This window comes from Orcinus orca, chromosome 16 (genome assembly GCF_937001465.1).
Source record: "Orcinus orca chromosome 16, mOrcOrc1.1, whole genome shotgun sequence".
Lineage (NCBI taxonomy): Eukaryota > Metazoa > Chordata > Mammalia > Artiodactyla > Delphinidae > Orcinus > Orcinus orca.
The window spans coordinates 50,668,697-50,683,766 of record NC_064574.1 but is presented as its reverse complement, the minus strand read 5'-3'; the positions used below and the strand labels follow the sequence as shown (position 1 = coordinate 50,683,766).

At 55.1% G+C, this 15,070-nt stretch overlaps 1 protein-coding gene and 1 long non-coding RNA gene across 19 annotated transcripts in view; one reads left to right on the top strand and one right to left on the bottom strand.

Annotated features, from left to right (window-relative positions):
- Positions 1-15,069, top strand: part of IFT140 (intraflagellar transport 140) — a 188,689-nt gene extending 173,620 nt beyond the window's left edge. For all 16 annotated transcript variants that reach the window (XM_049699631.1, XM_049699626.1, XM_049699620.1 and 13 more), the window contains 12 exons: positions 1,141-1,318; positions 1,887-2,077; positions 2,367-2,462; positions 2,663-2,795; positions 2,871-3,014; positions 3,374-3,502; positions 3,581-3,763; positions 6,978-7,184; positions 7,364-7,576; positions 7,648-7,814; positions 9,135-9,276; positions 14,288-15,069. In XM_049699631.1, coding sequence (XP_049555588.1) covers positions 1,141-1,318; positions 1,887-2,077; positions 2,367-2,462; positions 2,663-2,795; positions 2,871-3,014; positions 3,374-3,502; positions 3,581-3,763; positions 6,978-7,184; positions 7,364-7,576; positions 7,648-7,814; positions 9,135-9,276; positions 14,288-14,494 — 1,990 coding nt within the window. In that variant the 3' untranslated portion in view covers positions 14,495-15,069. The remainder of the gene's footprint in view (positions 1-1,140; positions 1,319-1,886; positions 2,078-2,366; positions 2,463-2,662; positions 2,796-2,870; positions 3,015-3,373; positions 3,503-3,580; positions 3,764-6,977; positions 7,185-7,363; positions 7,577-7,647; positions 7,815-9,134; positions 9,277-14,287) is intronic.
- Positions 6,965-9,136, bottom strand: LOC125961495 (uncharacterized). 3 transcript variants are annotated; one of them, XR_007472267.1, is made up of 3 exons: positions 8,626-9,136; positions 8,195-8,252; positions 6,965-7,987 (listed from the first exon to the last, which is right to left on the bottom strand). It is a non-coding gene; the product is annotated as an uncharacterized LOC125961495 (long non-coding RNA). The 3 variants fall into 3 exon arrangements; XR_007472268.1 differs by lacking the exon at positions 8,195-8,252 and having other exon boundaries at positions 8,626-8,709; positions 8,798-9,136; XR_007472266.1 differs by lacking the exon at positions 8,195-8,252.
- Position 15,070: the final 1 nt, after the last annotated feature.

The following is a 15,070-nucleotide window of genomic DNA, read 5'->3' as shown; positions in this document are numbered from 1 at the left end:
CTGGCTCGCTCTGGGAGCTTCTCAGAGGACAAGTCTTTCCCAAGCATCGGGCCGCTCGGAGCCCATCTGCCCCTCACTTGACAGGGTGCAGACGCTACCAGACAGCAGGAAGCGCTCACGGCTCTGGCGGGGACTAGGCGGGTGTCCACATGGACTTTCGGTTGGATGCACAGACCCCAGGACTCACATGGGGTAAAGCTGCCCACGGAAAGGCTGTCGGGAGTGGCTGGCACCCTGCTTCCACGCTGCTCGCCCAGGGGCTCCTTGAGAACAGACGGGTGGAGTCCGCAGTGACTCACGCATCCTGAGGGCCACCAGCCGCTCACATCCCAGAAGTTACTTACTGGTCTGTTCTCAGGGCTCTGGGGTCATCAGGGGATGAAGCCCCAGGAGGAGGGGCCCCAGGGCATCCTCCCTCCTGCCAGCATCTTTTCTCAGGGAGGCCGTCCTGGGTCTGAGCTTGTCCTGGGACCTGCTAGGGGACGGGCAGGAGCCCCCATCAGCATTGGAGGGAGAGAGATGCTAGAAACCTCCAAACAAGGAAGGAAGAGCCTGGCCCAAGCCTGTGCCAGGGGTGTCAGAGGGCAGCTCTGCAGGTCCGCCCCCGGGCCCCCCGCCTCCATTCAGCACATGGCAAGGCCCACCTGGGTGTCATGCTTGTCCTTGGAGTTGGGGGACCCCACTCCCCGCCTGACCCAGGGGCTCTGTGTGAGGGTGGAGGGAGCACTAGGAGTTCAGCCTGGGACAGAGGTGCCAGGTGCCGGGGGGGAGAAGCAAGTGTTCACTGAGGGGCACGGTGGGGCCTGGCAGCCTGCACAAGACACTCTCCGGGGTCTTCACGGGACCCCTTGTGGCCGAGGGAGGGAGCCTGCTCAAGGAGCAGGCCCCAGGGCCAGCCGTGAGAGGTACACCAACCCCTGCACCCCTGGGACACGGGTGTCTCACCCGTTTTCTTCCTGGGAGGCCATGTGGGTCCCAGTTTGCCACGTTGCTCTGTGGGTGAAGCTGTTGGGCTCGCACACGGCCCCCTTCTCGGAGACCATGTGTCCAGCTGGGTCCCCGTGCTGCCTGGCACGGGTCTTGCTGGGGCCCGAGTCATGGGAGCGGCAGCTCATTGGAGCCACGTGTCCTTCACTGCAGCGAGGCTGTCTGGGAGAACATGGCGCGCATGTGCGTGAAGACTCAGCGGCTGGATGTTGCCAAGGTGTGCCTGGGGCACATGGGCCACGCGCGCGGAGCCCGAGCGCTGCGGGAGGCTGAGCAGGAGCCAGAGCCAGAGGCCAGGGTGGCCGTGTTGGCCATACAGCTGGGCATGCTGGTGAGTGGGCACCACCCCGATGGGCAGGCCAGCCTCCCACACACAGTGTGTGCTTGTCCGGGCCCTTGGGTTGCAGGGAACAGAAACCCCCTCAAACAAGCTGAGGCCAAAATGGGGGTGGGGGGGGGGAGCCCCCTGCAGAGCCCCCGAGGCCACCCCACTCCACGCCGGTCCCCTCCCTGCCTCCTGCGTGTTTGCGGAGCTCACGGCCCCTTGTACCCCTGTGGCCCAGAGAGGCCGATGGAAGTCGCAGGAGATGCAGGCCAAGTGGCCGGGCACAGCTCACTGTCGGGCTGGGGACAGTCGGGAGCAGACACCCACAGGTCTGATGGGGTCTGGGTGGAGCTCAGACCCACTGGCTGACGGGCAGGCCTGCCCTCTCCAGTGTCGTCTTGACCATCCCCGCCCATGCCCCAAAGTGTCCATCCCACCCAGGGTGTGTTGTGGTCTCAGTCGTGGGCGGGTTGATGGCCTGGCTGCCCTGCCGCCTGCCACGGTGGATCCCTGGTGACTTTTGGCTGCCGTTGGGGGCATCGTCGGCGCCAACAGGCACACTTCCTTCCCTCAGGAGGATGCGGAGCATCTGTACAAGAAATGCGGGCGCTACGACCTCCTCAATAGGCTCCTGCAGGCAGAGGGCCAGTGGCAGAGGGCCATTGAGGTGGCTGAGCGACACGACCGCGTGCACCTGCGCACCACCTACTACAATTACGCCCGGCACCTGGAGGCCAGCGGGGACTGCAGCCTGGCCCTCAGCTAGTGAGCACGGGCGGGCAGCCAGGACCTCTTGCCTCTGCTGCCCCAGTGAGGGGGCCTCGGAGGTTCTCAGAGGAAGATCCAGACCAGCACCATCTCGGTGGGAGGGCTTTGGGGGGGCCTGAGCTCTGTGCTTTAGGAGGACCTGCCAGGCTCTGGGTCTCTAGGCCGCAGCGCTGGTCGGGCCTGTGCCCCCCGGACAGTGCTAGTGGTGGAGCTTTTAGTTGGGTGCACAGGCCATTGAGCTGCAAGCTGAACCAGGGAGTGAGCAGCGCTTTCTCTTCTCCCGCAGCTACGAGAAATCAGACACGCACCGCTTCGAGGTGCCACGGATGCTGGCGGAGGATCTGCAGGCCCTGGAGCTATACATCAACAAGATGAAGGACAAGTGAGTGGCTGGGCCTGGGAGGGCTTCCCCCCAGAGCCTCACACGTGAGCTGGTCCCCAGGGCACCGGGCGGGGGCCTCCCCCAGGGACCTCACTCGGGCTCATCCACCCAGCGTCCATGTCTCCTGGCTGCTGGTGTGGGACCCAGGGCTCACTTCCGGCGGGAGAGGGGCCTGAGGGAGCGCATGCGGCTCTTCGCAGGAGCCTGTGGAGGTGGTGGGCCCAGTACCTGGAGAGCCAGGCCGAGATGGATGCCGCACTTCGCTACTATGAGCTGGCGCACGACTACTTCTCTCTGGTCCGCGTTTACTGCTTCCAGGGCAATATCCAGAAGGTAGGAGCCCCGGAGGGAGGCGGGCTGCTTGGCAGAGGAGGCTGCACGCAAAACCCCTGTCCCTGGTGTCTCTAGGCCGCAGAGATAGCCAGCGAGACCGGGAACTGGGCGGCCTCCTACCACCTGGCCCGCCAGTACGAGAGCCAGGACGAGGTGCGGCAGGCCGTGCACTTCTACACACGCGCCCAGGCCTTCAACAATGCCATCCGCCTCTGTAAGGTGCGCGCCCAGCCCCTGCCAGCGCCTCCGGGTGGGGGAGGCTGCTTCCCACCTTCTGTTGAGAGAGTTTCAAACAGAAAGTTAGAGACTCATGTCGTGAGTGTCATACCCCTACCCAGGCAGGTGTCTACGTCTCACGCCTCACTCTGCCCAAGTGCGCTCGGGGACGCTCCCTGCTATCCAGGCTCCTGAGCAGCAGGGAGGCTGTTCACGCCTCGTACTCAGTAGACCTACCTAGGAAGCCATTGGACGCTCTGCATCCATAAAAGTGTTCCAGCCCAGGGTCCCACTTCAAGAAAAGTCGAAAAGGCGGAGAGCCCTCATGTCAGGTAGTTCCCCAACGTTCTGTGCTCCCACAGGAGCACGGCCTGGATGACCAACTTATGAATTTGGCCCTGCTGAGCTCCCCCAAGGACATGATCGAGGCCGCACGCTACTACGAGGAGAAGGGCGAGCAGATGGACCAGGCGGTCATGCTGTACCACAAGGTGAGGCCACCCGCTCCAGGCCCCGGGCACAGTGGGGCGCCCAGACGGTGCTGCTCAGAGCTCCCCCGCTGTCCACAGGCCGGCCACTTCTCCAAGGCCCTGGAGCTGGCCTTCGCCACACAGCAGTTTGTGGCCCTGCAGCTTGTGGCAGAGGACCTGGACGAGAAGTCAGACCCCGCCCTCCTGGCCCGCTGCTCCGATTTCTTCCTGGAGCACAGTCAGTACGAGAAGGCGGTGGAGCTGCTGCTAGCCGCCAAGAAGGTACGGGCCCTGCGGGCGGGCGGCCACCCTCACCAACCACGCTCACCAGGAAGGCCAGGCCGGCCTGTGCGGGACTCGCCGCCTGTTTCCAGTCATAGCTAAGGAGTCCACTTTCTTCTGTGTGTGTGTTGTAAAGAGCACATAACGTGAAAGTTACCATCTTAGGGGTTTTTGAGTGTACAACTCAGTGGTGTTAAGCACATTCACGCGTTCGTGCAGCTGATCTCCAAGACCCTACTGGTCTCGCAGAACTCAAACTCTTCCGTCCCCTGGCACGCACCCTCCGCCTTTCTGTCTCTCTGAGTGTGAGTCTAGGGACGTGTGTCAGCGGAGTCGCTTGTCTTTGCGACTGGCTTTTCGCCCGAGCATAGAGTCCCCCAGGCCGTCCACGCTGCAGTGTGTGTTGGAAGGTCCCTGCTGTTTGAGACTGAACCGTATTCCTCTGCACGGACAGACCACACCTGGCTTGTCCAGCATCCACAGGTGGACGTTCGGGTTGCTTCTACCCTTTTTTTTTGGCCACACCAGCACAGCTTGTGGGATCTTAGTTCGCCAACTAGGGATGGAACCTGGGCCCTCGGCAGTGAGAGCGCAGCGTCCTAACCGCCAGGGAATTCTCTCTACCTTTTGACCGTTGTGAATGAGCATGAATGTGCGAACATCTCTTCAAGACCCTGCTTTCAGTTCTTTGGGGAATTTACCCAGAGAGGGAAGTGCTGGGTCACATGATAACTCTGCTCTAACATTCTGTGGAACCGCCACACTGTTTCCACGGCGGCTGAACCGTTTGATGCTCCCACCAGCAGAGCACCAGGGTCCCAGTTTCTCCACATCCTCCGCAACACTCCCTGTCTTCTAGTTTCTGATAGTAGCCGTCTTAATGGGTATGTGCACTAATCTTCCTTAAGGAGAAAAATTCCCCTTGATGGAAACTGAATGGAGATATAGAAAATGGTTAGTCACCCAGAATCAGCCTGTCCTAATTGGAAGATCTTTTTTCCTGCAGCCAGAATCACACGTGCAGTGTCGTCTCTCATTATGAGTGATAGGAGAATTCCTGAGCAAGTGAAAAGGCGCACACACCACGTACTTGGTTAGAGAGACCTACTGACTGGCCTCCCTAAGGCCGCTTCAGACTGACTCTGACCCCAGGAAAAATACCACAGGGCTTCCTCTAGTTAGATAAGTGGATTCTGTAGTTTTACAGTGAAAACCAGATAAGCCAGAAGAGCCAAGAAAAATCTGGAAAGAAGAGTATAGCAAGAGGTGATTAAACCTCCCAGATCATAAACTATATCAGTGCTAGAATAATTGGGGTTTAGTGCGTGATCGGGCCTATAGATCAGTAGGAAATACTAGAAAATCCAGAAATAGAGCCACATACGGATGCACATTTACATGTGGTGAAGGAGCATCTCACAACAGTGGGGATGAGCCCTTCGGTGAATGGGGTTGACACAGCCAGGTGGCCACTTGGGAAAAGTGAAGTTAAACCCTTCTCACCCGCTGCGTCTGAGGAAACTGCAGGCAGGTCAGAGATCTAAGTGCATAGGGAGGCGGCCCAGTGCCACCAGAAGCCATATGTGTCTCGTATGACCTTGAAGGAGGGAAGGCATTTTCTAAATACAACTCAAAACCCAACAGCGATAGTGGGAAAGACTGATCAATTTGACCAAATACAAATTTGAAAATAGCACATGGAAAACACAGCATAAACAAAGCAAAGATGAATAATAAAATGGGAAAAAATGTATTCTACCTATATCCCGAAAGGCCAATCTTCTTAATATGTATAGAGTTTCTATAAACCAATAAGAAATCTACCAACAACTCAAGAGGAAGGACAAAGAATATGGTCAGTTTGTTTTAAAAAAAGGAAATCTGGATGGTTCCTGAATGTCCGATACACAGCCTCACTCATATCAGGGGAATACAGATCAGACGTGAGGAGATGCCATTGTTTGTGAATTAGGCTAGTAAAGTAAAAAGGCTAGAAAACCCGCCAGGTTGTAGTGGGAAACAGTTGTGCTCAGGCTGCGGGTAGGAACATGGCAGTGGCGCCTGCCACAGGTGACAAGCACATCTTCCTTGGTCCATTGCTTCCTATCGTCAGCAGTCATGCTAACAACACACTTATACATGAGTGAGTGGCATAGGCACAAGGACCTCCGCACCTGCAGGACCACCCTCTGAGTCTGGGCAGGATGCCCTGCAGGTTCCCAGCACAGCCGTCAGCAGGGCAAATCATCTCCAAGATATAGTTCTTTTTCTTCCCAAGACACATTCTTCTTTATTAATCCACAATGGGCTGTTTTATTTTTTTTTTAATTTATTTTATTTTTGGCTGCGTTGAGTCTTCGTTGTTGCGCACGGTGTTTCTCTAGTTGGGCGAGCGGGGGCTACTCTTCGTTGCGGTGCGCAGGCTTTTCATTCCGGTGTCTTTGTTGAGGAGCATGGGCCTAGGCGCGCGGGCTTCAGTAGTTGTGGCTCGCGGGCTCTAGAGCGCTCGGGCTTCAGTAGTTGCAGCGCGTGGTCTCAGTAGTTGTGGCGCACGGGCTTAGTTGCTCCACGGCGTGTGGGATCTTCCCGGACCAGGGCTCGATCCCACGTCCCCTGCATTGGCAGGCAGATTTCTTTTTTTTTTTTTTTTTTGCGGTACACAGGCCTCTCACTGTTGTGGCCTCTCCCATTGCGGAGCACAGGCTCCGGACGCGTAGGCTCAGCGGCCATGGCTCACGGGCCCAGCTGCTCCACGGCATGTGGGATCTTCCCGGACCGGGGCACGAACCCATGCCCCCTGCATCGGCAGGCGGACTCTCAACCACTGCGCCACCAGGGAAGCCCCGGCAGGCAGATTCTTAACCACTGAGCCACCAGGGAAGCCCCCCAAGACACGTTCTTAAGTGAAGAATATATAATTTTTCTTGAATTTTTAAGGAAAGTTAATTAAATTAATTAAACTCCTTACTTTGAAAACTTGAAAAGAATTATAGAAGGAAATTAGTTTCTGGTCTCCTTTTCCTCCCACAATGAATATAACTTCCTTTTGGGCTGCACGTTTCCTTGGTTGCCTCTAGAGTATCAATAGCAAGAGAAGGTCACGTGCCCCCACCTGGCCGCACTGTTCCCCCCACCCCCACCCCAGGAGGCGGGGAGGTGTGGCTCTCCCCCAGGCCACAGGTGACTGCCCCTTGGTTTCTATGGCCCTTCCCAGTATCACGAAGCCCTGCAGCTCTGCCTGGAGCAGAACTTGACCATCACTGAGGAGATGGCTGAAAAGATGACGGTGTCCAAGGACTGCAAGGAGCTGTCTGAAGAGTCCCGGCGTGAGCTGCTGGAGCAGATTGCCAGCTGCTGCATGCGCCAGGGCAACTACCACCTGGCCACCAAGAAGTACACGCAGGCAGGGGACAGGCTGAAGGTGAGTGCGGCCCGGCGCATGGGTGCCCTGTGGGATGAGCTTCTGGGCAGGGTTCCGAGGGCGCCTGCCAAGACTTTGCAGCCCAGAGCTCGCTTGTCCTGAAGACACACCTGCAGCGTCGGGCGGGAGCTCTGTCCACCTTGCCAGGAAGGGGCCAGCCCGGCTCTTTCTCTGTCCAGGCCATGAGAGCACTGCTCAAGTCTGGGGACACTGAGAAAATTGTGTTCTTTGCGGGCGTCTCGAGGCAAAAGGAGATCTACATCATGGCAGCCAACTACCTGCAGTCCCTGGACTGGCGGAAGGACCCGGAGATCATGAAGAGCATCATCAGCTTCTACACCAAGGGCCGGTCCCTGGACCTCCTGGCCGGCTTCTACGATGCCTGTGCCCAGGTACCGACCCCCCACTTCCAGGGGCCCCGGGTGGGTGGAGGACCCATGGGTCCTGACGCCTCCTCCTGCAGGTAGAGATCGACGAGTACCAGAACTACGACAAGGCCCACGGGGCACTGACTGAGGCCTACAAGTGCCTGTCCAAGGCCAAGGCCAGGAGCCCACTGGACCAGGAGGCCAGGCTGGCGCAGCTGCAGAGCAAAATGGCACTGGTGAAGCGCTTCATGCAGGCCCGCAGGTGCGTCAGCCGTGGGGCAGCATGGCACTTCCAATGGACATTCTTCTAAGGAACTCCTTGGACAGCTGGACGGGAAGGGCAGGGTGTGCCATTGCTCTATGCACGTCGGGGCTCCTCTGGTTCCTGCAGAACCGGGCCGACTCTTGGGAGGTTGTTCCAGAAACAGCCGAGACCTTTGAGGGAGGAAAGTGGTGGTTGGGGGAGGCAGGTTGGTGTCAGGAGAGGCTGTGTCTGAGGGGAGCCCAGGGCCTGCTCAGGTGCGTGCAGGGGTCCAGCAGGTGGTTCTGGGGAGGGGGCCCGTGGGGTGGAGGCTCGGGCAGCACGCCGCCTCTTTTAGGACAGGCCACAAATCCAAATGTGTATGGGGTCTTAGTTTTTACTTACTGGCAGCTAGTCCAGTGCTTCCAAGACCCCTGTGTGGACAGCAGGGCTCAGCTCCTGCCAAACCAATGAAAGCACTTTGCTTATCTGAGAAGAGGCTTTCCAAAGACTTCCAAAAACATTTTGAATGCTGTTTATGGAGTGGGGCTCTTTGAAGGGTGCTCCCCCACTCAGATGTGTAGCTTCAGGAACGTCAGGGCTGCAGGAGGGAGGGGGCTCAGCCACAGGGCAGGGTGCTTGGACAGAGGGAGGGGAATGCGGAGGCCAGAGGGCCAGCCTGTGGGGGACTCACAGGGCCTCCTGGTCCCACCCCCGCCTGCACGCACCGCACCAGGCACTGCGGAGACCCTGGGCGTCACTGCGTTGGCCTTTGCCTGGGCTGCCCTCCCTGACGCTTCCCCACAGTGACGCACCCCCTCCATGCCCTCACCTCTCTGCCCCAGGCTGCTCCCTGGGCGGGACTGGCATTGACAGGCCGTGCCCTCCAGAGTCTAGTGCAGCACCAGTACCAGCCCTGCAAGCGGTCAATACGTTTTGTTAAAACAAATTAGTGAATTTATGAATTGACTCAATAAAGAATTAATTTAGTTCACGGGAATTACCTTCTCAAAAGCTGCATCCTTGGGCTTCCCTGGTGGCGCAGTGGTTGAGAGTCTGCCTGCCGATGCAGGGGACACAGGTTCGTGCCCCGGTCTGGGAAGATCCCACATGCCGCGGAGTAGCTGGGCCCGTGAGCCATGGCCGCTGAGCCTGTGCGTCCGGAGCCTGTGCTCCACAATGGGAGAGGCCACCACAGTGAGAGGCCCGCGTACCGCAAAAAAACAAAAACAAAAACAAAACAAACAAAAAAGCTGCATCCTCCAGGCCGAGAGCCTGCCCTAACCCCTGACGTGTAGCCGTGCCCTGGGTTGGGGCTCAGAATGTCCCTGCTCCCAGCAGGACATACACCGAGGACCCCAAGGAGTCGGTCAGGCAGTGCAAGCTGCTCCTGGAGGAGCCGGACCTGGACAGCACTGTCCGCGTCGGGGACGTATACGGCTTCCTGGTTGAGCGCCACGTGCAGATGGAGGACCTGCAGACGGTGAGGCCGCACCTGGGGCTGATGGGGTTGCGGGGTGATGGGGGTATCCCGGCTGCAGAGCCCCCTGCGGAGCTCGCAGTGGGGGAGGCACCTCCCCAAGTTTTGATTTTCTTTTTGACTTTTCAGCCTTTCTTATTTTGAAATAATTTCAAACTGAGAAGTTACAAGAATAATAGAACCCAACCCTTTACCAGATTCATTTTTTTTAACATTTTGCCACATTTATGTATTCATTCTATGTTTTAAATTTTCTATTTTATACATAAAATGGGTATTTTCTGAGCCATTTGACAGGCACAGACATCCTTTCCTGTCCCTTCACTCCTCAGTTTGCTAATAACACTTGGGGTGCCCACCTCCTGGAGTTGAGAGAGTGTATGTAAGATGGGTGTCACTTCCTTAAATGTAGGATGGAATGTGTAAGTGAACCCACTGGTCCTGGAGCTTTCTTTGTGGAAGGGTTTTGATAATTCAGTTTAACAGAGCAGTTCTCAAACATTTTGGTCTTGGGACCCCTTTACGCTGGGGAAGTTATTGAGGACCCTAAGAGCTTTATGTGGGTTATATCTACGAATATTTACTGTATTAGAAAATAAGCTAATAAATTTGTAAAATATTTGTTAATTTACTTAAAAATAAAACCCACTACATGGTAACATAAGTAACATTTTCATTTAAAATAACTGTATTTTTCAAAACAAAGACATTTAGTGAGAAAAGTAACTTTGTTTTACATTGTTGCAAATCTCTTTAATGTCTGACGTAATACAGGACAGCCAGACTCTCCATGTCTGCTTCTGCATTCAATGTGGTAAAATAAGTTTTCACTGAAATATGAAATCTGTGATGAAAACGCAGCTTCACCCCAATGTGTAGGTGAGAAGGGGAGGACCTTGTAGCAGCCCTGTCAAGTATTCGCGGGTCTTAGACACCACACCACACTCCACAAGTGGTGTTTCCTAAGTTAGTTGCAATGAGCAATCTGAAACCATGTCAGCATGCTTTTTGTACTTGTTACCTTAAAACCCGTTGGTCTACCTTCCATCTTTTACACATACATGATTTTGTAACATCATGGTGGTCGTTTGGAAAATACTGGTTCACTGGGTTGTGCAAATGTCAAAACATTTCATTACACACAAGAAATCCTGTTGGCAGCGATCTCATCAGGAAAGTCCAAGTATTGAGTGGACACGCAGCTGGTGGTGGCTGCGATGTAGGTAGGTGTGTGGTGGTGTCTCACTGTGGTTGTAACACACCCTGTCTGCGTGGCTGGTGGCAAGCCCCTGCTCAGGTCCCCTCCTGCAAGTGCTCACACTGCCCCTTGCTTCATTGGGTGTTTGTCTTCTTATTGAGTGTGGCCTGGACGTTGTCTGCATCAGATGTGCGAGCTGCCGTGTTTTCTCCCCGTCTGTAGGGAGTTCCCTTTCATCCCTTGCCCTCCCCCTCCTTCTGGACTCCAGCCACTTGTATATATTGGCCCCTGGCTCAACTGATTCTTTTTCCCAGAATTTTTCCTATTTTCATTTGGGGCTTTGCTGTTGCTGCAAGTTGACTGTCTTCCTTCTGCAGAGTCCGCTCTGGTATTGCTCCTTCCGTAGTTTCACCTCCAGTGGGTCTGAACCGGCTCTCCTCCCTCCGTCTCCTGTGTCTCTTTATTCTGCTACTTTTTCCTCTGCCTTACTGAGCATGTGAAATATTTACTACTGTAAAGACCTCGGCTCCATGTCAATTCCGGTTGTCCCTATTGGTCGATTCTTCTCTTTGTTATGGTTCATATTTTCCTGCTTCGCAGGTCTGCAATTATTTATTGGATTCCAGACACTGTAAATGTTTTAGGTTGTCAAGTGCTGGAGTCTGTGTGTGTGTTCTTTTCAATATTGTTGAGTTTTCTCCTGGGATAAGGGTAAGTTACTTGGAAACAAATTTGATCCTTTTGTGACTGTATTTGGGAAATCTGTAATTATTTTTCCTTCAAATATTTTTTTTCTGCCTTATTCTCTCTTTCTGGGTCTCCAGTTAAGTGTTAGGCCTTTTCATATTAAGTGGATACACATTTGTAATTGATGTTCATTGTTATTAATCTTTTCTTCCTATTACTTGAATTAGGTAACATAACTCTTCAAATATACTGACTCTCTCTGGCTGTCTTCAATCCGCTGTTAACCTGTCCAGCAGATTTTTCATTTTAGATTTTGTATTTTTCTGTTCTAGAATTTACACTTAGTTCTTTTTTTTTAGTTTTCTGCTAAAATTTCCTATTTGTTGATTCATTAAGAATGAACACTTTATACTCCTGAGCATAGTTGTAATTGCTGCTCCACAGTCTGTGCCACTAATTCAAACATCTGGACATGTTGAGTTGGTCTCCATTATTTGTCTTTTCTCTTGAGTATAGGTCAGGTTTTCCTGTTTCTTTTTATGTCCAGCAGTTTTTTGTATCCCGGACATCGTGGATAACACATTGTAGAGACCCTGGCTTCTGCTATGTCTTCTTTCTGTCCTGCTTTCCTTAGGCAGCCATCTTTGTTGAGCTCAGAGTGTAAGCCCCCCCACCGTGGTGGGCAGCGGGGCTCTCTGCTCAGTACGTGGCTTTGCTCAGGCTCCTTGGCGTGTGGCTGGTCCCCACCACATGCAGAGTCAGGGTCAAGCAGAGGTCAGGGCAGAGCCCACACTCAGAATCTGTCTGCTCCACGACTGTCTTCACCATTTCCTCACATGCCAGCTGCTGTGGTGGATGCAGTTCTGATTCTGGTTCTTTTGGCCAGTTTCTTTGTGCCTTTTACTTCCCCCAGTGGCCCTGACTGGGCCTCCCCGAGGCAGAAGTTACAACAAGCAGAAAACTCACCCAAGTGTCGGCTCCCCCTGCCCACCTGCCCACGGTTGTTCTCCAGAGCCTTTTGCATTTTGCCCAGTTTGTCCTTGTCGTTTGGGAGGGGGACTGGTCTAATGTGAGTTACCCTGCCCTCACCAGAAGCCTCTGTCCTCGTTCTTTTCGGTCTTCGTCCTCTGAAACCAGCAGCAGAACCCCACCTGGCTGCATTTTCCCTTCATGTTTTAAAGGACAGCACACAGACTGTGCTATAGTCCACGTGCTCTGCCCACGGCCTGTCCCTCGCAGGTAGTTCCTGGTGAGGCTGCAGTGACCCCGAGGGACCCCCGCTTTCCTTTCCCAAGTGCTGGCAAACCCAGGATTGACAACTCATTCAGAAGCGTTGCCAGTGGGCCAGGCTGGCCTCATGGGGCGCAGTTCCCAGATTCCCAGGAAAGCCAAGCGTCCGTGGCCCAGGTCTGGGGGGTCAGCACCATGAACTCAGACTTCCCGGCCAACTTGCTCACATCCTCCCGGCCCTGCCACTTCCACTCACCGACCCCTTTTGTTGTTGGGGAAACAGCTCTAAAGTGAATCCCAACAGGTTCCCTCTTTTTTGGAGAATAAAACAAAAGTGGACTGCAGAGATGCTCAGACCACTGAATCCTCAAAATTAACAGAAAAATCACATTTCAAGTATTTCACCAAATTCTTTGTTGTCTCAAGCCTTGTTTGAAGCCCGTAGAATTTAGTAACTTTAAATTTTAAAAAATCTATAAATAAATTGAGAAAGGATAGGCCTGCATGAGTTTCCTCCCCGGGTGTGGGCAGGGGACACAGAAGCCCCCACTGCTGCTCCAGGGTCTCCCCGTCCCTGGGACGTCCCTCCCGCTCGGTCCTCATGGCCCCATCCTGAGTCCAATCCTGACAGACTGTCGACCCTCCTTCCGGAGACGCTGCTTCCCTTGCCCCCAGTGCGCCTGGCTGTGTCGTTCCTCGCCCCCAGGTGTTCTCTCTGGCTTCCCCGCCGACTCCCACCCCCTCCCCTCTGCGTAGGCTCCCCAACCCAAACCCCACGGCTGCCCAACTCCCTCTACCCTTGCTGGGCCGGGCTTCTCACCGAAGCGCCCAGTGGCCTGGCTTGGTCCTCCCTTGTACCTGTGTCCTGTGTGCCCAGCACGGCTCACAGCTGGCCCTCAGCAGACACCGAGGGGCGTCCCTGGTGCCTGGGTATCTCCTTCCATCGTTGGAGGGCTCCTGGGCACTTGCACGCTGCATCCCCCATCCCTCCAAACACCTTATTTTATCTTTATGATCTTTATTGTTTATATCAGAGTTATATCTGTCTGAAATAAGATCAGTCTAAAATTTTATCATCTTTAAGAAATGCTAAGATGTGATTATTTCCTCATAAAGTCAAAAAGCTCCTGGATATTTTGTTCATATTCTGAATTGATACTCAGTGTACCCGTAGAAGCCACGTGAGGCCCTGTTCCAGCTCCTTGTGCTTGCACATGACCCTCCCTGTGGGTGAGCAGGTGGAGCAGGTGTAAGGAGGTGTGGGTGGGTGCAGGCAGGTGGAGCAGGTGTAAGCACACCCGTCCTGCCTCAGACCCCACCCCAAGCTGCTGTGCGGCCCCAATGCCCCCCCACACACACATATTCCCACTGGTAGGACCAGAGGAAGTCCTACAGGAAAACCACTGACAATCCCATAGTTCACCAGCCCCGGGCCAAGGACCATGCACACATGAGACTCACTAACCACAGGCCAATTAACTGGGGTAAATTGAAGGCCTGGTCAAAATACACAAGACAAACCATTTGTATGTTGCTGCCAGCCCTCTGGCCCAACAAGCACACACCCCAGAGTGAATGAAACAAACGGGAGACATGAATCCATCCTTTCCTCGAGGTCTCCCTGTGTGTATCCAGGGTGGGCGGACCCTCTGGGACGTGGTCCCCAGACACACAGGGTCCTGGTAACAGGCTGCCCATGGGACTCCCTGGGGGAGCTCACAGCACTGACCACCGGAGCCTGAGCCTCGCTGTCCGCAGATGCCACCAACGCTTGGGAAGGCCGGGAGGCCACCCGAGCCCCTTTACCAAAGGTGTCCCTCCCCTATTCACTCTGCCCCCGGGCTGGGCCCCTTGTTCCCACTGTGCGCTGACCGGTCACGGCTGTTGTGTGTGACCCAGGCCTACAAGTACCTGGAGGAGATGCGGAAGAGAGTGCCCTCCGCCAACGTGTCGTACTACGTGAGCCAGCGCACTGTGGACGCCGTGCACCAGGGCCTGGGCATCCCTCTGATGTGCACCATGCCGGAGCAGATGCGCCACAACAACATGGAGGATCACAAGGAGATGGACGAGGAGGTGATGGAGGAGGTGGAGAATGGCCCCTGAGGGCCTGCCGCTGCCCAGGCTCTTCTGGGACTTGCCAGTCATTATCAGTAGCAGGAGCCTGACGTTCCTGGTGAAAGTTTTGTGTCTGAGTCCGTAGGCAGAGCTGTGGGAAAATGCGCTAGCCTCCGAGGGGCATCAGGGGGAGGGTCTCTAAGCCACCCCTTCTGAGTCCCTGACCCCTGCAGGGTTTTGTTTTAGCCCCTTGGCAGTCAAGGGAGTTGGTTCATTTTTCCCATGACGTTCCCCCAAGTACAGGGTGTAAAGCCTAAGAAACTGAGGGTGTCCCCATATTCCCGCCCCCCCGCCTCCTGGCACCCACACAGGTTGCCCAGCAGTACATCTGACTGGTTCCCACAGGACACCCCGTCCTGACCACCGGGAGACAACGGTTGGCACTGGGCTGCAGCGGGAGGCTCTGTCCATCTAGGCCATGCCCTTTCCGTCACCAGCTCCCACCATAAGGGGCCATCAGGGACAGCAACATGATGGGGGCGGGGGGGCTGCCTCATGCTTTCCCACCCCCAGCTCCACCCACCAGCTGCCGAAATTCTCCAAATAAAGTCTGTTTTCTCAGAG